This window comes from Melanerpes formicivorus, unplaced genomic scaffold (assembly GCF_026170545.1).
Source record: "Melanerpes formicivorus ecotype bairdi unplaced genomic scaffold, bMelFor1.0.p_v2 SCAF_11, whole genome shotgun sequence".
In the NCBI taxonomy this organism is placed as follows: domain Eukaryota; kingdom Metazoa; phylum Chordata; class Aves; order Piciformes; family Picidae; genus Melanerpes; species Melanerpes formicivorus.
In genome coordinates, this window is record NW_027142363.1 from 6491249 (window position 1) to 6512957 (window position 21709).

General features: G+C 40.4%; 1 protein-coding gene across 2 annotated transcripts in view; it reads left to right on the forward strand.

Annotated features, from left to right (window-relative positions):
* The window catches only part of CXADR (CXADR Ig-like cell adhesion molecule), a 36548-nt gene extending 15447 nt beyond the window's left edge, over positions 1–21101 (forward strand). The window contains exons 2-8 of one of the 2 annotated variants that reach the window (XM_068144449.1): positions 1166–1332; positions 1980–2184; positions 3028–3183; positions 4266–4388; positions 4735–4873; positions 5306–5492; positions 20516–21101. In XM_068144449.1, coding sequence (XP_068000550.1) covers positions 1166–1332; positions 1980–2184; positions 3028–3183; positions 4266–4388; positions 4735–4873; positions 5306–5492; positions 20516–20557 — 1019 coding nt within the window. In that variant the 3' untranslated portion in view covers positions 20558–21101. Of the gene's footprint in view, positions 1–1165; positions 1333–1979; positions 2185–3027; positions 3184–4265; positions 4389–4734; positions 4874–5305; positions 9666–20515 lie in introns of those variants that run through there. The other variant, XM_068144448.1, reaches the window with a different exon arrangement.
* The last annotated feature ends 608 nt before the right edge of the window (positions 21102–21709 follow it).

The window sequence follows — 21709 nt, forward strand, 5'->3', positions numbered from 1 at the left end:
TTGAGAGCTCTGTATTGCTCTGAACTGGCATGCCAGTAACCAGCAGAGTAAGAGCACAGCTCTAAGCTGTTCCCCTGAGGTGATACTGATCATCACAGTGAGCTCATACAAGACTCCATCACATTGGCCCCAGCTGCCCCTGGAAAGCAAATACATTAACACAGCAGACACCACAGGGGAAGAAAAACCCAACCAACCAACCAACCAAAAAACCCAACAACATTTATAAAACTCTCTTAATGAGCCTCAAGCCTTAATTGTGTCCTCTCATTACCTCACTGCTTCTTTTCTCAACCCTTATGTCTCCTGCTATGGTAGATTGTCTCAGTTAAGACAGCTGCTTTTGAGTCCCATCATTGACTCCAAAAATGGACTGTCCTGTTGTCAACACAGTCTGCTTTCACAACCCCCCCTGCTCCTCACACAGACAGCAGGGAAAGTAGCACAGAAAAAACCCATCTGACTTGAGATAGAGTTTAACAAGCTGATATGATGCACAATTACTTTAGACTGTTCCAGGAAAGTGCAGAAATTGAAGAAGCAGTAGCAGAAGCCAGCAACCTCCCCCAAGTCTGACCCTCAGCCCAACACCCCAAAACCAGAAATCAAAAGCTGCAACTGGAAAAGGAAGCCTCTCATGTTACAATCTGAGCTTCAAGCCCTGTAATATTTTGCTTCAGCCAGCACTTTTGTTTGAAAGCTGACATGACAGCAGCATGGAAGTTAACATTAGCAGCAGATTCAAGTCAACCCATGACAGCAAGTTAAAGCAGGAGTGCATTGTTTATAATCTTTAATTTTATTTCCTCTGAGGCTATGATTCCACAGATGCACCAGAAGAGTCTTTTATCTTTTATTATGGCCCTGCCTCTGTTGTGGCTGTGGTAATGTTTGTGTGACTGTCTAGCTCTGATGGTCAGCAACCTGTGCACATAAAATGACTGTGAAAATCAAAGCTTAGTACCCAGAAAGGTGTACAAAACAGTGGATGTACAAATGCTAAACTTCTTTCCATCCCACACAAAGGGAGCTTTCCACTTCCTGACTGTGATGTATGAGTCTATACACTTGATGAGGGAAACTGTTTTTTGTACCATATACTAATATAAAATAGAGCATATATGGTGAAAACTGTCTTTAAAACATAAAAATGTTTTTTCTCTAGGTGTATCAAGAAGCCTAGTTATAACTTCAGGTGAAAAATCATTTGAAACAGCACAAGGAGAGAAAGTTACGTTGCCATGTACTTTTGAAACCTCAGAAGAAGATCAAGGTCCTCTAGATATTGAGTGGGTATTGATACCAGCAGATAGTCAAAAGAAGGAACAAATAGTAAGTAGAGACCTTTATTTATGTGAACAGTCTTAATTCAGTTGTTTGAGTAAGTCTATATACCAGCTTTGTTACTGACATTTTGAACTTCTATCTAGTCAGGCTGGGATGCTTTGTGGTCTTAAATGACTTTGAATTACTTCAATTGCAGTCATATAAAATTTAGTGGAAGTAGCAGATGGAGTATGAAATGTCAAGAAATCTCTCACTATAAACTTGTCTGCTGAAGAACTCTGAAATCTGCTTTGGTTCCAGAAAACAAACTGAATTATTTTGTACCTGCATTTCTTTCCTGACTGATAAGTGATTCATGAGGTGAATATATTAACTGTTACTATATTAATTGTGAATATATTAACTCATTTGGTTATTAACTCTACCCTTTTATTTGGAAGCCTTAGCCTTTTTATTAGACAGGTTTTACAAACTGAAACCAGAGCAATTTTGCAAAGCTTTATTTCAAGTAGTAGTCAGTGTTGACATTGCTACTTGGGCAAGTGTATGGTGGGGTAATAATTTGAAGTTTGAGATATTTGGTTATTTAAAACAGTAGGAAAAAAAATCTGTCAAGAATCTGAATACATCAAATTATTTTGAACATTCATATGGCAAGTGTATTTCTGAATTGCATTTCTTTTTTATTACAGATAATTATGTATGATGTAGACAGGATTTATGATAATTATTATCCTCCTCTGGATGGGCGGATGCAATTTACTAAGTCTGATCCTAGATCTGGTGATGGCTCGTTGGATATCCTGAATTTAAAGGCAGCAGACACTGGCACATACCAGTGCAGAGTGAAGAAGGCACCTGGAGTTCAAAGCCAGAAAATGCAGTTGACTGTACTTGGTAAGATAAAGCTCATGAGTTTTTGGTGACATTGTTAATGTGTTCATTCCCGTCTTTGACACTTAAAATGAAAACTTCAGTTGGGCAAAGTTGCACTGAATCTGTGATGATGTATCCATTATAACAGAGAAGGGCAACAAAGTTGGTGAGGGGTTTGGAACACAAGCCCTATGAGGAGAGACTGAGGGAGCTGGGGCTGCTTAGCCTGGAGAGAAGGAGACTCAGGGGTGACCTTATTGCTCTCTACAACTACCTGAAGGGAGGTTGTAGACAGGCGGATGTTGGTCTCTTCTCTCAGGCAGCCAGTACCAGAACAAGAGGACACAGTCTCAGGCTGCGCCAGGGGAGGTTTAGGTTGGATGTTAGGAAGAAGTTCTATACAGAGAGAGTGATTGCCCATTGGAATGGGCTGCCTGGGGAGGTGGTGGAGTCACCCTCATTAGAGGTGTTCAGGAGGAGACTTGATGGGGTGCTTGGTCCCATGGGTTAGTTGTTTAGGTGAGTTGGGTTGGTTGATGGGTTGGATGTGATGATCTTGAAGGTCTCTTCCAACCTGTTGTTATTATTATTATTATTATTATTATTATTATTATTATTATTATTATTATTATTATTATTATGGCTTTGGGAGGGGTGGACATTATTCTGTTCAGGGAGATGAAAGGAATAATGAGCATTTAAAAAAATTCTACAGCTTGCTTGTATTTCAGAAAGTCTTTCCATGCACAGGAATGGTTTGTTGCCCAAGCTCTATCTTTAGCAAAACGGACCAATCTACCAGAAAACAATTCTCAGGCATTTTGATTGTGACTGGTGTTAATGAAGTTATACTTTCTTTATTAGTGAAGCCAGCAAGAACTAAATGTTCCATCGAAGGATCACAGGAGATTGGAAAAGACGTGACCTTGAAATGCACATCACAAGAAGGATCCCCGCTTTTGTCTTACGACTGGAGCAGAGTATCTGGCACACGGGACCTTCCCACCACTTCCACCCAGAGTACTGACAAACTTTATTATTACTCTCAAATATTTAAGAAGGACTGCATTCATATTTTTAGCTTAGCTTGACTTGTGAGCATTTCATGCTTAATATTAGTATATGTGTGGCTTATTACCCTCTCACTGGGTAATAACTGACCTTGGAACAAGCTGGGCTTTCTTTCTTTTATTCATACTGGAAAATGTTTCAAGGTTGAAGTTGAGATTCGTACCATTAGGCTGCAGAATCATGCACACCTGTTCCTGAGTCTGTTCTCTTGCTTGCTGATGTTGGCTGCTTTGGTGCTCAAGTGGACAATAGGAAAGAGATAGAACAGAGTCTAGGCTAGCTGCATTCAGGGAAATGAAGATGAAAGCCTGAATTTTGTTAGAGGTCAAACTGAGCTCTTCATGATCAACTGACAGAGCTTCTTGCTTAGAGAAGCATACATGTCTTCAGAAGAAAGATTGCCAAGAGTAACAGAGAAGTCTTATTCTCTCCTTACAAGAGCTGACATAAAAGAAAGTTATATATTGTGAATTTTAACTGATGGATTCCAAATTACTGTGGTGGTGATGGTTGATTTTTGAGTCCTTCATTGTAGAAGGTTAATTTCTGCTAATTTCTGCTTTTGTGAAAGTTACTTTGGATTTTTTTTGTTGCTGTTTTTGAAGATTACTGCTCAGTACCAGTTCTTTTTGATTTTCTTGGTAATTGTGAAAGCCTTCAATCTTAAAATGGTGGGGGTTCCTTGAAGGTGAAGCAGTTCAGGAATCTAGGAATCTACTTACAGCTGGTCTGTTATAGTATAGAATTCTGTGTTAGGATGAGAATTGGACATTGTAAGCATTGGTTCCTTTCCATTGACAGAGCAGTTAGCCTGTAGGATTAGTATTAAAGTCAAATGCTGTGGAATCAATTTGGAGACTTTTAGGAATAATAGCAGTCTTACAGCATGATAGACTTGGGGAGATTTTTGATATGCTTAGTAGGACATTTTTGCGTTAAGATTTCGTCTATGTGCTGGATTAATAATTCTGTAGTACTGAATAGGGAATCAAACGTTGGAAAATGGTAAACTTCTGCCTTTTGTTTTGCAGATAAAAATACAGGTGAACTTCTCTTGAAAAATGCCTCTAAAGAGTATTCTGGCACATACCATTGTGTTGCCTCAAACAGAGTTGGCACGGATGAATGTTCTGTTGAGCTGAATGTCACCCCTCGTAAGTGTTTGCAGTATGATGGTCACACAGTCATTTGTGTATTAAAACAAATAATGGTTTCTCCTCTGTTAAAAGAAGAAACTACTGGGTTAAAAAACCCAACCTTGTTGAGTAGCTGATGGCTGCCACTTCGAGTCTGTACTTCTCAAAATGTTGCTTTTTAAGCAGAAAGCTGTTACTCTTGTTGTTTTAAATGCATGTGATCATAGCATGCCCTTTGTGGTTCAGTGAAATGCTATTAACTTGGATTGTGTGGAAACACTGCTTTTAATGTTAAAAGAAAACAAGTTGGTTGGTCATATAAATTTGTCACTTAACAAATAGTATTGTTATTTATCTATTCTAGCTATAAATACAGCTGGTATAATTGCTGGAGCTATTATAGGAACTCTACTGGGTCTTTCTGTACTGGCTTTTCTTGTCTTCTGTTGCTGTAAAAAACACAGAGAGAAGAAATACGAGAAGGAAGTCCATCATGATATCAGGTAACGACAGGTCTAGTTTCTGAGCAGTATTATTTGAAGATTAACTTTTAAATGTGTAGTTCTGCAAGTAAGATACTTAGCAGTTGAGATTCCTGTTGTAATCTGGAAGGCTTATTAATGTGCTAACAGCTTGCCAGAGAGCTTTGTTTTGGGTATGATGTAGGTAGCCTGCCCAATTCCAGTAAATATTTTAGAGGCACTGAATACTGGAATTGTGGATTGTTTCTGTGCTGGTAGTTTTGTTGTTAGTTTGTTTGGTGGTGGGTGTGTGTGTTTGTGTGTTTTGTTGTTGACTTACTGAGTAACATGTGAGCCTCTGTTGGGTGTTGTGTCAGAACAGGAAGAAACAAACTGAAAATGACTTGTGTAAACTTGCACTTAGGAAAAAAGTTCAGTTTCCATTACTACAACTGTTTTGTTTCTGTGTTTCAGAGAAGATGTTCCACCTCCAAAAAGTCGCTCTTCAACAGCCCGCAGCTACATAGGCAGCAACCGCTCTTCTCTGGGTTCAATGTCTCCCTCAAATATGGAAGGATATACCAAAACTCCATACAGCCAAGTCCCAAGTGAAGACTTTGAACGTTCTCCTGGTCAAAACCCAGCCTTTGCACCTTCAAAGGTAGCTGCACCTAATTTAAGTAGAATGGGAGCTGTTCCTGTGATGATTCCAGCACAAAGCAAAGATGGGTCCATAGTATAAAATACTAATTTAAATGCTGTTTTTAATGTGTTCATTGTAAGTATTAGAACTACCATGTTCCATCCCTCATTTAAACAATGGCATGCAGGTTTTTTTTTCTTGAAGCAAACGAACAAATTAGTTTGAAAAGCCACCAATTCTCCTTTTTGCTTTTAAACTTGCTATTATATAACAGTTGAACTGTTGGCTAATAGCGTTGGAAGTTCCGACGTTAATATCGGACACTGAAGGTATGTGGACCTTGGGTAGGTTGCTGAAAAGACACTGTCAGCTGATGTGAAGTTCTGAGTATGTAACAGTGAAACAAGTGAGAAATAACAAAAGCATTTTATAGGTAGACCATGAAGCTTCTCAGAGTGCCTGAAACTTTACCCTCAGTTTTGGAATAACAGAAACATTTGAACTTGGCCATTGTCTGATGTAGTAGCAGGGGGGCTGCAGTTCTGAGCATGACTTTGAATTCTGTTCAAACCGAGGATTTATGCAGTTCTTTAACCTGCTAATACGTTTGGAGCACTTCTTGAGCTCTTATTTCAGGGGCTACCAGTTAATGTGATTGGTCCAACTGATTTAATGACTCTGTTCTGAATTTAAAATTGCAGTGAGTAGAGATGTGACAGGAGACCTTGCAAGCTCTTTGAAATGTGACTTTTGCTGTAATGAATGGTTCTAGTTATGTCAGATCCCTTAATTCTTACCTGATACAGGAGGTCCAATCAAGTCACTGGTAGTGGTGTCAAAACTTTAAAATCCATAGTTTAACACTTGCTGTCACAGTAAGAATGAATAGATGTCTTTATACAGGTCTTGAGTTAATTGCACCTTGCATTTTCCAAAGCCCATTTAGATTCAAAAGCAGGGCTCTTCGTGTTTTTCCAAACCAATTACATAGAAGCTCTATGGGGTTTTAAATAAAGCTGTTAAGTAACTGGGTTTTGACATCTCTTTTCTTGCTCTAACATCATTGTGGAAACATCTTTTCTCATCTACATGTTAGCAGTGGTTTACCTTTTTTTGAAGATGCTAATATCTTTCTGTATGAATTTTCAAGGAGTTTAAAGGTCATTTCTCCTCACTTCTTCAACAGCCCTAAGTGTTATGACCAGACATTTAAGAGCAAAAGTTTCATGCAGCCAGAACCTGAGAGGAAATAGTTATGCAGAACTGGTGATGTATGTCTTGTGTTTCAAGACTTAACCCCTTCTTCCCAGTTTTGTAAACTTGGAGCATTACAGGAGGAGCAGGACAATTCCTTATCCTGCTTTCACACAGGTTTAAGGACTTCTGATAGCATCTGATGACTGACATTAGTATACCTGTGCAAGCTGGGTATGAAGCTTAGTGCAGTTTAAATCCCTGTGGATCTTCTTCTTCTTCCCTTCCTGTTTTCTACTGTCTTCATCCTGTGCTGGGTGGCAGGAGTGGAGGAGTCCCTTCAGCTTACTCTAGCTGTAAATATTAAACCTCAAGGTATTTTTTAAAAGTCTAAAGGCATATATTGATGAATGAAATACCTGAATAACCTACTGAAAGATGTTAGGATTACTTGTATGTAGCAACAGCCTGAGAGAGAACATTTTCCCAAACTTCTAGGTTTAGTGTCTGCTTTTCTGTAGCTGCTTCTAGATCTGTGATTAAATCCTTTGGCTTTCTACTAAATGTTTGTCCTCTCTGTAGTTAGGTGCACAATTTTTGGCTGGCACTATTAATGTAAAGAACATACCCTTCATACTGAATTTAGAAACTTGAATGGCTATTAACAATTCCAGACCTACGGTTTTACACATTTGGGACTTTTTTAGATTGTAAACTGCCACTGATAGAGGGGAAACTTTTTTAATCTTTCATGTGTGCCTTGTTTAATAAACTTTGCCTGATTGTAACTTCAGTTTTTAATGAAATTTCTGGTGCCTAAACCTACTGTTTGAACAGGTGCTTAGATGATGGTACAGTTCTTGAAACATGACACTGTGATCCAATTTCTTGATTCTTATGTACTATTAATACCTCTTCATGCCTATTTTTGGATGTGACTTCAGTGTCTCTCTCTGTATTTCAAAATGTCAGTTAATCCTTCAATTGCTGATTATGATCTTAAGAGTTCCTGAAAACAGTCCAGCTGTTTGTACTAATAAGATGCATGATTGACTTGTGTGGTAAATACTTGGTTTATTACCTGTGCCAAACGTTATGCTTATGAAGAACAATGGATGAGGAGACCTCTTCTTGCATCCAATTATTGTGATAGAAGAGACTTCCAATATTTTAATCCTACACAGATTGTTTGCCTTGAAACTAAGGCCTTCCTTAATTGAAAGGGTATAGTTGTTACAAATACAAGTTGAGTGTAAAACTAAACTGAATCACAGACCGAGAGATACCTATAAGCCTAAGCAACCAGGCAACAAACCTACTGAGTTTGGTTGTTGGCCATCTGTGGATGTACGTGAGATTAGATGTGGGGTTTGGATTTAGTTTCTTTGCTTTTGTTTATTTCATTTGGCCTGAGACCCTGTACTTACAATCAGGTAAGCCCTTGGACACACTGGAATGGAGACCACAGTAAATCATACAGAGCAGAGTTTACACATGCTTAATGCTCTGTCAGCTTGTACACAATAATAAATGGACAGAACAGAACAGTAGTGTGATGTGCCCTTAGAGCCTAGCTGTTAGGCTTAGCAGCCTTGACAGTGTCTGTCTATTTATGTAATTGCATGGAAAATGAAAGAAATGGAATCTGACATAGTCCTTATCTGAAACAAAGAACCTCTGGCTTGGGGTAAACTTTATCTCAAGTTGCAATCAACATGCCTTTTTGAGTGGAAACAACATTACTCCAGAAACACAGTACTGCTATTTAAAGTTATTTTTGTCAATAGATTGTTCACTTACACTGGATTATGATTCTCAAAAGCAGCTACTATATTTTAGCAATGGTTTCTAGCTGTGTAAGAGATGAACGGGTTAAACACATGAGGTGTCCGATCTTCCAGGTAACTGCTAACAGAACTCTTTTAGGAAGTAATGGCAGCTGATATGCCAGTTAGAAGGTGGCATTTTTAATGTCTCATTCAAAAAAAAAAGGAAGTGTGTGTGTGTGTGTGTGTATGGTACCATTATGTAAATACCCTTAAGTGAATTCAAGAAACCTCTATCTAGTTAATGTCATGACTGTAAACTTGCCTGTTGAGGACTAATATATATATATATAGAAGAACCCCCCCAGTTTTAGCATGATACAAAGTGAATAAAGTGTTAGACTTGTAATACTGTAGAGGTTATGTAACACTTGTCCATACATGACAAGCATTTTCATAAACTTCATGAAACAGATATTTGTGCAACACTACCTTACCTGAAAATGATACTTCTTCCAAAACTCTGTAGTGCAGAGAAATGCCTCGTTAGAGGGGTAAAACATGACTTCTGAAAGACATGTACAATGCATACATCAACTCTGATAGTCACATTCATATTAGACATATGCCTCCTGCTTAACAGTACAAGTAAGACTTCTGAATTGCAAGTTTTTCTGTAATGCTGAATATTGTATGCTACTGGTTTCCATGATAAGCTTTTGGTTTTGTTCTTCACGGTGTGTATATTCTGGGTCACTTTAGATCTTTGTTCCAGTCTAAAGATGTAATGCTACTTGTGTCACTTAAACCTTGTTTTATACACTTGATGGGTGCTTTGTGGGACCTTCTGGTTGTTGGTCCTCTGGCATTGAAGCACAGCTCAACTGAAATCAGAGCAATAATACTTCCTGGAATTCAAAATGTTACGATGTTATGTTACACTTCTAATACACAAAGCATGGACTTGATATGAATTTCAGTCTGAAGTTTTATATTCACACTTTTGGGGGGGGAGTGGTATTTTAAAATGCAAGTATTGTGAGTGGATTTGTAAAAACAAGATCCAAAGTTGAAAAATGCTGTAGTTCCCATGACAGACTTGTGTACTTTTTGAAATAAAACTGTTGGAGAAAACAGTAGTCTGTCTTTATTTGAAAGCAGCACTTGGTGTATGGCTTCAGCTTTCTCTTTGTGTAATTGGAAGTGAACTAATAAATGTGGCTGTATGTAACATGCTGGCATTAATAATTTTATTTATTGCTTCCCCCCCCCACACACATTAATTTCTAAGGCAAGTAAGACTTCAGGTATTTAAAAGCTTGCACTTATTTGCAGGTTTTAATGTTGGATGCACAGTTGCAGTGATCAATTTAAAAAACATCTGAGTGTGATCTCCTCTCAACAGTTATCAGTCACTCTGAAACTTTGGGTTTAAATGTCATCCCTCTTTATTTTAGGTAGAACCAAGAATTTCTGAGACTGATGAACTGTCCTAAAATTCAAGCAATCAGGCTTACAGCACTCAAAGCATGTTGATAAGACGCTTGGGTTTATATTGTCAGTTAACACACATTTCTTTTGACGCTTGAGTTGACGTGGGATACTCCCCACCCCTTGGCCTTGCAAACCAGCTGATCACTGACCTCATAATTTTTCTTCAGATGAATGCATTGTGAAAGCATAATTTTAGGAATTTAGGCATTGCCTCTGTTTACATCAGAGGCATCTATTATATTTATATCATTGGAGGCCTGATTGCCTTATATTTATTCATGGCATAGACATAACTCTATAGTGTATGCATATCTTTATATGCTAATGTGTACCCATGCCATACTATGTTTCAGTCACTTCTTGTGTATATATTAGAAGAACCCTGCCTGACACGTGTGCACAAGCACATGAAGTCAAATGGATTACTAGTGGAAAAGCTTTTAGGACTTGTTTCTATTTCAAATTGTTTTGTGCTTAAATGCAAAAGGAAATGGAATCAAAATTAAGGTTCAGTTTTGTCTCTATTTGTAGGGCTCTAAAGAAACCTTTCTACATCCATTTAGCATCAAGACTTAAGTTCAAGACTTCCTAAGGTGGAAATTTTGTCACAGATGGCACTTGTGTGTCTCAGCTGGCCCTGGTCTTTTATTTAGAGATGAGAAAATTGTGAACTGGATAAGCTGAATACTTTAAGCTTGTCTCTGGGAATTCCAGCAGAGCAGTTAGCACTTTCCTGGCTGGCTGAAAGAATACAGCATGTGGCAGTTCTGCAAAAGCTTTGTGGTTTGAGTATTAGACATTGCCTTGGATAAAGTCTCTTCAATAGATTTATCTTGTTTGGGTTTTGGTGTTGGGTTTTTCTTTGGGCTGTGTTTGCTTTGTGTTTGTTTGTTTCCTCTGAACATCTTAGGTTGTACTTTGAGCTTACTTATTTCACATTTGCTTCCTCAGGTGGAGAGTCGGGCTCTTTCAATCTGTATGATAATACCAATAAGCTATGGCAGCTTTTCCTTGCTTTCCTCTGTCTAAAACCTGTAAAACAAAACCAAAAGAGCTTGTGAAGAAAAAAAAGCTGATCAAGGAAAAGCAAGAATAGAGTGAAAAAAAGCTATGAATGTTGCCTACTTTTCCAAGTCTCAGACCATTCTAAAATACTTTCACTTGTGGGATGACTGTAGGTGATTGCTCAGAATGTGAAGACTTTCTCATCTTGAGTACCCACATTATTTTTATATTGAGTTATGATGATTGTGTTGACTTTTTAACTTGCTTTAGGCTTTTGCAGAGTGGTACAAGCTCAGCTATCAGAAGAAGAATATGAACCTTTAATTGTATAAAATAAGCACTCTTTCAGAAAAATGGCCTTGGAGGATTGTCTGCAGGCCTGTCTTGTCCCTGTTCTTGACTTCCATTCAGTCAAGTGTCTGGAAATGGGGATCCTTAAGGAATCTGTTGTTCTTCATGCTCTAAGTCAATGTTAATGTCACTCTCATAAGCTGGCTTTTGAAGAGTTCAGCTGCTAGCGGGTTCCTCGTTTTTAGTGCATTAGTACAGTCCTTGAGCTACCCTTTGGCCGGTGCTGTCTAAAAGAGAACAGATGAAGGACAATTCTACCATGTTATTCAGGAAACATTAAGAAAATTGGATAACTCATGCAGGAACCTTGTCTGATGCCAGGGTTGGCATGTGTGATGGAGGGAGGCGAGTGGCTTTATAAAGAAGTTGAATGTGTTGGTTACACAACTTGATTATGTAACAGTTTCTTAAGTGTGGCAATATTAGAAGAGACATTACCATCTGAAAGCACATCATTTTACCTTCAGTAATCTAATTCTTTCTTTGAGGGGAAAAATCTCTGGAGGCACTATGTCCACTGGGAAGTGCAGAAAGCTCTGTGATACAATGACAGTTGTCCCACTTCTTGGGACTTGGATGCTGTGGTGGTGAGAGCAGCAGGCAGGACGAAAGTTGAGTGCTGTACCAGACTCTGTTCTTGGAGTATTTCTCCTAATTGCAAAAGAGGGAGAGGAAAGCAGCAAGTCTGATCAGCTTCTGAAGAGACTTGCAGAAGGCAACTGAATTCTGAAAGCACAAATGAACTGTTCACCCTCTTGAAGCCTTTTCCTGTTCTGGGCTTTAGCAGTGTCAGATTTAGGGATTTCCAGACAGTCTGTAGCCTTTAGAGTTGCGTATGAGTTTTACAGTTGCAGCATGTCTGCTGCTTTAGAGTTGCAGCATGTCTTCATTACTTAAATTGCAGAGTCTGTCTACCATGCAGAATTTCTGCATGTGGTGTTTTGGATCTTATTACTACTAACAACACTGTATAGAGAAACAGTCAGAAGAAACTGCAGCCTAGAGTTGCCCTTTCTGAGGTGTTTAGGAGAATCTTGACAGCACAGCTTCTTCTGCCCCTGTACTCAGCCCTGGTTAGGCCACACCTTGAGTCCTGTGTCCAGTTCTGGGCCCCTCAGTTTAGGAAGGAGGTTGACTTGCTGGAACGAGTCCAGAGAAGGGCAACAAAGCTGGGGAGGGGTTTGGAGCACAGCCCTGTGAGGAGAGGCTGAGGGAGCTGGGGTTGCTTAGCCTGGAGAGGAGGAGGCTCAGAGGAGACCTTATTAGTCTTTATACCTCCCTGAAGGGAGGTTGTAGCCAGGTGGGGGTTGGTCTCTTCTCCCAGGCAACCACCAGCAGAACATGTCCAGAGAAGGGCAACAAAGCTGAGGAGGGGTTCTGATAGGACCACAAGCCCTATGAGGAGAGGCTGAGGGAGCTGGGATTGCTTAGCCTGGAGAAGAGGAGGCTCAGGGGAGACCTTACTGTTGTCTACAACTACCTGAAGGGAGGTTGTAGCCAGGTGGGGGTTGGTCTCTTCTCCCAGGCAACCAGCACCAGAACAAGAGGACACAGTCTCAAGCTGCACCAGGGGAGGTTTAGGCAGGATGTTAGGAAGAAGTTCTTCATAGAGAGAGTGATTTGCCATTGGAATGTGCCGCCCAGGGAGGTGGTGGAGTCACCATAACTGGAGATGTTTAGGAAGAGACTGGATGGGGTACTTGGTGCCATGGTTTAGTCGATTAGATGGTGTTGGATGATAGGTTGGACTTGATGATCTCAAAGGTCTTTTCCAACCTGGTTAATTCTATTCTATTCTTAAGGGGTGCTTTGGGCACAAACAGTGCGGTGGTCACTGGGATTATGTAGCAACTTATTTGGAATGTGATATTAAGGAATAATAGATATTCAAAAGCTATAGGAGCTAATTTAGTACCATCAGTGTAATACCTTTCAAATATGCACACTTTGAAACTTCTGTTTGCAAAACCCAAGAAAGCAAGTAGATTTTATTCTTCTTGTGGGCAGTTACTGCTGTACAAGTGAAGTAATGCCTTTTCAGAGCTTATGGTTTGGCCTGTTCTGTCACTTTTAAGTGAAACTTTTAACCCATACAAGAATCTGATTCTTCTTACTTTGTGCAACTAGGTAATGTTGTACTTGTGAAAGAGAAGTCGGGAGTAGTCACATTTCATGGAAGTTAAAATGTGCAGCAGAGCATCCATTTTCTGTGTTTAAGGTCTCTGCAGCCATCATCTCCCAGCATCTTCCTGGTCATCTAAAAGGGGGATGTTTCTAAGAAAATATTTGCTGAGCTAAAAACACTTCTGCTGTGCCTTAATTAACTGCAGGAGATGAAGATAAATGGAAATCTTAAGTAACAGTTTTACTTGTAGCATAGCTCGGATGCGAGGGACACCAATACCCTTGCACCAGAAGCAGAGACAACTGGTGGTAAAACAAAGCTACTGAATTGGTTGTGACTGCTGAAGATGATGACAACTCTGAGGCACAGCTGGTGGTTTGTGGAACATGTCAAAAAGCTTATGTTGTGGCTGCTAGCACCGAACTTTGGATAAATAAAATGCCCTTCCATGTCACTTCCAATCCTGTAACTCAAGACCAGAAACCTTTCATCCTAGCTGTGTAGGGACTGTAAAATAAAAAATAAGACTTGCAATGGCTTTATTTTACTGTATTCTTCCCTGTTTCTTGTTGCTACACAAGAAAACTTAGTAGAGGGACACGGCTTCAAAGAACGGTTTGATCCTGCCCTGCTTTCATCCTTGTATTCTGTAGTACAATGTAAAATTGCTTAGGAATCGCAATATCTTTTTCTCTCACTTCAGACTTGAGTTGGGGCTTGGGTGACCTCTTTAGGTAACCTATTTAATTTAATGACCTATTTAAGTTAATCCCTATTTAAGATGAGAAAACTCACTGTGTTTCAAACACAGAACTTCAAGAAGATGCTGTGATCTCCCTTACTGTCTCTATCCTGCTTGAGGTAGGGGGTTGGTCTCCTCTCCCAGGCAACCAGCACCAGAACAAGAGGACACAGTCTCAAGCTATGCCAGGGGAGGTTTAGGCTGGATGTTAAGAAGTTCTTCACAGAGTGATTTGCCATTGGAATGGGCTGGCCAGGGAGGTGGTGGAGTCACCATCACTGGAGGTGTTCAAGAGGGGACTGGATGAGGCACTTGGTGCTATGGTTTAGTTGATTAGATGGTGTTGGGTGATAGGTTGGACTCTATGATCTCGAAGGTCTTTTCCAACCTGGTTAATTCTATTCTATTCTATTCTATTCTATTCTATTCTATTCTATTCTATTCTATTCTATTCTATTCTATTCTATTCTATTCTATTCTATTCTATTCTATATAAACATACTGTATGGCTAAACATGAGTGCTTTGTATTGAAAGGAATTAATGAATTTTGTGTTTGGGGGCCTGCCCTCTGAGGGCTGACACTTGAGTAGCCTGCATCCCTTTCTCTGGCTAAACCCTACCCTAAGGCTCTGCAACATGCTGCAATGAGCTGCTGAGAAATGTTACATTTTCCAACAGTTGTTTTCTTAATGCTTACTCAAGAAAACAATGTGGGTAAGGAAATAGTTATTATAATCTGCATCAGTTAAGACATTTTTCTGTATAAACTAACCAAAAGCTGTGAACTACAGAGATCATTAAAGGAAATACACAGCTGAGGTATGAATGTAGTCTTTGACAAGTTTTAACTGTTGTAGTGGGAAATATATTACCTTTACACTATTTTTAGGCTTGGAAGTACATCTCCATCCCTTCTATTAGCTAAATGTGTAAGCAAAGCCCAGTTGACTAGTATGGGTCAGTTCTGGGCCCCTCAGTTTAGGAAGGATGTTGACTTGCTGGAACGAGTCCAGAGAAGTGCAACGAAGTTGGTGAGGGGTTTGGAACACAAACCCTATGGGGAGAGGCTGAGGGAGCTGGGGCTGCTTAGCCTGGAGAGGAGGAGACTCAGGGGTGACCTTATTGCTCTCTACAACTACCTGAAGGGGGGTTTTAAACAGGCAGAGTGTTGGTCTCTTCTCCCAGGCAGCCAGCACCAGAACAAGAGGACACAGTCTCAGGCTGTGCCAGGGGAGGTTCAGGCTGGAGGTCAGGAGGAAGTTTTACACAGAGAGAGTGATTGCCCATTGGAATAGACTGCCTGGGGAGGTGGTGGAATAGCCATCACTGGAGGTGTTCAGGAGGAGACTTGACAGGGTGCTTGGTGCCATGGGTTAGTTGATTAGGTTGGACGTGATGATCTTGAAGGTCTCTTCCAACCTGGTCTGGTCTGGTCTGGTCTGGTCTGGTCTGGTCTATTCTATTCTATTCTATTCTATTCTATTCTATCTTAAGAGGTAGGCATTGAAAATGTCTGCTTTCCTCATTGACATTAAGGTCATCAATGATGTTTCTTCATTTTCAGCTCCCTCAGGAAAAAAACAAACCCTTCCTCAGACACATCATAATTGTGTCTTTTGGTCTTCTTTTAGGAATAGAACAATGAAAACAGATTGCTGTACAGATAACAAAGGTCTGATCATGATGGACTTGCATATTTGAAAGCCATCAAAGTTCTAAATACAATGTTTTTAAAACCAGTGCTAGATTGATACTGGAAGTATTTTAGATGTATTCTTTAAATGTGATATCTGTGTGTCACTGTGGGTTTGGGGGTTTTTGAGGGTTTTTTAATAGTGCATGAACTATGTGGGCAGGCAGAAATCTCAGACAACCCATGAAAATCATTTATTCCTAGAAGGAAAAGCTGGAAGGAGCATTGGAGCCTTTGTGCTCGACAGTCCTTTTTGTTGCCTCTATTAGCAAAATTTCCGTGCCCCTGCTGCTACCTGGGCAAGCTAGGATTTTAATCAGCGCTTTCCGTGGGGTATCCAACTGACAGTGAAAATTGGGACATTATACTCCATATGTGAATTTTACTGTGACAACATCCCGTGTCTCTGCCAGCCATATTAACTAGTTAGCTTGCTGCTGGCCTCACGGTTCAGTGGGTGAAAAATTGCTGTGCACGCAAGGAAGCTTAGGACTTCCATAATGTTTGACATGGCTAACAGAAGCTCACTCACCTGCAGTAATAACAGTGCTAACATAATCCCAGGGTAAGGGAGTCTGGTTAACTATGTGGAGGGTAAGGGTTGATGTCCTGGCTCTGTCATGATTTTTGTTTTCCTTTTTAGTGTTAACAAATGTGCTGCCCAGGGAGGTGGTGGAGTCACCGTCCCTGGAGGTGTTCAAGAGGGGATTGGACGTGGCACTTGGTGCCATGGTTTAGTCATCATGAGGTCTTGGGTGCCAGGTTGGACTTGATGATCTTTGAGGTCTTTTCCAACCTTAGTGATTCCATGATGCTCTGATCTTATTCCTTGGCTTTCACATCTGTAGGAATGGAAGTAGTTTTGTGGACTTGTAGGGACTTTTGGCACTAGAGTTTCCTGTCATTGTCTTTTTTTATTAAAGCTGTCCTTGCTGGGTCTTTCCAGTCTGCCCCAGCTGCCCACCTAGGATTTATTGTCATTACTTTCATAATCTCAGAAAATATTCAAATACATGCATTTAAGTATGGCTGTCAGAACACCTGTAGTTGTCTCTCTGCCCTGCCACATGTTGGTGCTATAACTCCATCCTATGATAGTCACTCTTCCAGTACTTCAAGCACTACCTGGGTATTTCAAGTTACAGTAAAAATAATAGTGGATCTCATTAGGCAGCTTCTTGAGGGCCTTGCTTTGCCAATGCAGGGGGAAATATATTTTCTCTTGAGGCATTTTCTGAAATTAGAATAGAATTATCCAGGTTGGAAAAGACCTCCAAGATCATTGAGTCCAACTTATCATCCAGCACTATCTAATCAACTAAACCATGGCACCAAGCACCCCATCCAGTCTCTTCCTTAACACCTCCAGTGATGATGACTCCACCACCTCCCTGGGCAGCCCATTCCAGTGGCCAGTCACCCCAGCTTGGATGCCTGCTTGGCATCACCTGAGAAGCAGACAACTCAATAGCATGCAGGACAGAGTGCTCATCTGGGCTAGTGTCCTGCATCACTCAGTCGGGTCACTTGACACTCCCTCACCACCCTTCTCCCTGCTGCTCAGTTACTAGTAGTGTTACTGCTATTAAAGGTAGCTAACTGCATACTTAACCTGCATGAAGATAGACATAAAGCTCCTTCGTCATGTATTGGCCCTGTCAGCAGCTTCTGTTTGTATTTCTATGCAACTTTGCTTCCAGCTTGCAGTGTTGGCTGACTTTCACTGCTATATGCCACCTTTTTATTTACAATTGATGAATCTTTCACTGCTCAAGGAGGATGAAGTTTAAGGCAGTGTTTCCCTTTTCTGAGTATACTATGTTGCTATTGAACATGCTTTTGTGAAGGGTCATTGCTTTTACTGATCCTAACCAGTTTGCTCCGAACTGGTTTCACTCTGTTCAGGCACTAGGTACTTTAGACTAAATACACCATGTATTATATTTTTAGGCTGCCCTCTGTTTTTCCAGCTTAAACATAATGAGGTTATGGTTGCAAACACCTGGGCAGAGAGCAGTTTCTCAGTAACTGGTGTTTTCCTTTGCAAGACTCAGAAGAGTTACTACACCTTGCTTGTAAGTTGCAACACTGGGTGGGTGGGTTTTTATTTTTGTTGCTTTACCATAGCTGCATGAATAATTCCCAGCTGCATCCCAGGGTTCACCTGCCAGACTGTATTTTCTTTTTTTCCACCTTTTTTTGGGGGGAGGAAGTAGGTATTTACTTAGATGTGAAGGAAAGAAGGAAATTAAGACTGAAAGTATCAGGACAGTGCATGCAAAGGAGAACAGATTCCATTGTATTTGTTCCCCTTTGCTCTTTTAGCTCACTAAAGCATCTGATTTTTATAACTTCAGCTTTCACAAGTGTCTGGGGGATCCAAAGCTCTCAGCCCACCTCAGCTTGTCTCTGTGTGTTATGCAGCAGATCTTTTTTCTTCATAAGCAGGGAATGTTAATTGTGTCTTGACTTGTTCATGAAAGAGAGCAGGCAGGGTGTGCTGGATGGAGAGCTGTCATTAAATGAGCTCTTACTTGCATGCCTGCCTTCTTTCTGAGGAGCTAAAGTTATAAACATTGTGGCTTGTGAGAGCTCTGTTTCTTCAGGCTTTTCCAACAGAGTGGGTTAAGATGAACTGTGTGAGGAGCAGCTTAATCTTTAGTTAGAAAGTATACATTTACTAATGATTGAACAGTTACTTGTGTGAGAGCTATTGGTGCCAACGGTGCGAAACAGAAACATTGTGTTAGCTGTGGGACAAAGACAGGAATACAGACAGAAAGGGCATTTCTCACCTCTGTGTTCAGTAGCAATTAGTATGCCTCTTAATATTCCTTAGAAGAATTAGTATCTAAACAATAGCCAGAATAAAGTGGTAAATCAAATTCTCATGCTAGATAACAGCTCTGAGTAGAAGGTAAGTGCCATGATTCAATGGCCAGCAGTGCATGGTACTGGTCTGACTTACACTTCCAAGCAAGGCTTTGTGAATGTTCTCAATTATGTTTTACTGTCACATGCAACTGGAAGATTTTATTTGATGTACAACTCTAATTGCAGTGTGACAGTTTGCAGGGAAGAAAGTGGAATGTTACAGAGGTTGTCTGAGTCAGTTGTTTTAATTACTGCTCTTACGGAGAAACTCTTGTGACAGTGAGGCATGTTTTAATAATCTGTGAGGACTGGTGTAATAATACAAATGCCTGTAATAAGCTGAAGTGGTGAAGTAAGAAAATGAAATGTTTCCAGTAAATGCAATATATCCATATATGTCTGTGGATTATTAATGAGGAAGAGTTGGTTTTTTGTTAGAATATCCTGTTTGGGAAATTAATATTAGTGACTGTCAGCAGTGCTTGAGCACAGACAGAACACAGAACAGGCAGTTTTGCAGTGTGGAGTTGTAGCAAGAATGCTTAGTTATAATTTTTCTTACAGTATCAGACTTGGATACTGAGCAGATAACAAACTGAAACTAGAACAAAGAATTACTTTTTGCTGTCCTTGTGCAAAAGTGTATCCTGAGGAAAAAGTCAACAAAAATAGCTAAGGAATTAGAACTGACTTCTAGGAAATGATAAACCACCAAGTGTGCAAACTGCAATGAGTCACTGGATTCCTAGAGAAAATGTATGGCATCCTGCCCTGTACCAGGAACAGTGTGGCCAGGAGGAGCAGGGAGGTCATTCTGCCCCTGTACTCAGCAATGGTTAGGCCACACCTTGAGTCCTGTGTCCAGTTCTGGGCCCCTCAGTTTAGGAAAGATGTTGAGTTGCTGGAATGTGACTGGAGAAGTGCAACAAAGCTGGTAAGGGGTTTGGAGCACAAGCCCTATGAGGGGAGGCTGAGGGAGCTGGGGTTGCTTAGCCTGGAGAAGAGGAGGCTCAGGGCAGACCTTATTGCTGTCTACAACTCCCTGAAGGGAGGTTGTAGCCAGGTGGGGGTTGGTCTCTTCTCCTGGGCAACCAGCACCAGAACAAGAGGACACAGTCTTAAGACTGCTCCAGGGGAAGTTTAGGCTGGATGTTACGAAGAAGTTCTTCACAGAAAGAGAGATTGGCCATTGGAATGGGCTGCCTGGGGAGGTGGAGGAGTCACCATCACTGGAGGTGTTTAAAAGGAGACTGGATGGGGTTCTTGGTGCCATGGTTTAGTTGATTAGATGGTGTTGGATGATAGGTTGGACTCTATGGTCTCAAAGGTCTTTTCCAACCTGCTCTATCCTATCCTATCCTATCCTATCCTATCCTATCCTATCCTATCCTATCCTATCCTATCCTATCCTATCCTATCCTATCCTATCCTATCCTATCCTATCCTATCCTATTCTTGTTACTGGTAGGAAACTGAGGCATCCAGGTAGACTTTGACAGATACATTAAAAATGTAGGGCAGTAAGCTGGCGCTGTGCAATCTGTGAGAATTTTCAAATAACCTCAATGAAGACACTGAAAAGCTGATAGTAAGTTAAACTTCATCATTTAACATCCACTGATAAGTGAAGTCAGTTTGGTACAGCACTGCACCGTTTTTCTGCAGGACACTGATACAAATTCTAACCTGAATGACCATAACTTGGGCAATGCTTTGGCTCATGCATTTAATTGCTATATGTTACAGCATCTAGCCTTTTGTCACTGTAGATTAATGATATTCTTTCTTTTTGTAGTATGACATCGTACACAAGATTGGTGACGTAACAGTGGTATAAACATGAAGAAACAGGAATGATGTTTTGCATGCCTTTGAAGTGTGGTGAAACTCAAGTTCAGTATGAAATGAAATGATGGGTTGTTTTTTTTATTACTTGATCTCACTTTAGATTCAAGATTCTGAACTAGGCTGTGTTCAGTTTTGTAAGTACCAAATATATTCTTTTCCATGACTTTATTGCAAAGTTTACAAAGTGAGTGCCAGCATCTTTGTGTGCTCGTTCTGTATCTTGAGAAGCGTGCGCAATCACTTCTCTCTGCCTCTTCACTGTGGAGATCCAAAAGATTCTGAAATTAACAAAATCAACTCAGGTAGTAGAAATGTAGCCTTAACCAGAGGATGCTGAAAGAGACTGTAATCTGAAACAGAGTAGGTTTGGGGTTTTTTCCCTACCTTTCTGGCCTGCTGATTTGATAAGAAGTGTTTAATCTATGGAGTGCTGTAGCAATACCGATGAGGTCTTAAAACCTGCGTGTGAAATGCACTGTATTTTAAGATTGTATATATTTTATAACACTTAATAAAATGTACTTGAATGTTACAGTTAACACATGCTTCAGCATAATCTGTTACTGCAAACATTGGGGCAATTCATGTCTGTACACTGCCTCCTTCTTTCCGCTGCCCAATTTACCCTGCAGGAGAGACCTAAGGGAAGAAGAGCACACTCTTTAAACCAGGCTAGTTACAGAGGCCTGGTTGCCTCCTGTGCTGTGGAGATTTCAGGTAATGATTTCATAACAAAAACATTCATCTACCTAACCATGTAAGGATGAGACCACTGTAGACTAGTCCCAATGAATGGGAACTTAGTAATTAATTTTCAAGTCTGACACACTGCTAGCACTGAGGCTTTTCAGATAACTTCTTGTTATCTGTCACAGCCCACGTAAATCAGAGCGTCCTGAAGGACACTGCAGCATTTAGGCAGTAACAGCAGGCATATGCAAACTTAAACTGGTCTTTGGTCAACTACATCATTCTGTGCTCTTGAGAAATACTGGGTATGTGGCCCTGTGGGTTTTTGGTTTCTCTTTTTTTTTGTTTTCTCTATTATAATTGCATAGACATGAACTGAAACATTAATCTAGTGATATCTGTTATGCTGTGGTCTGAAGGCAACCATATGAGGAGAGGCTGAGGGAGCTGG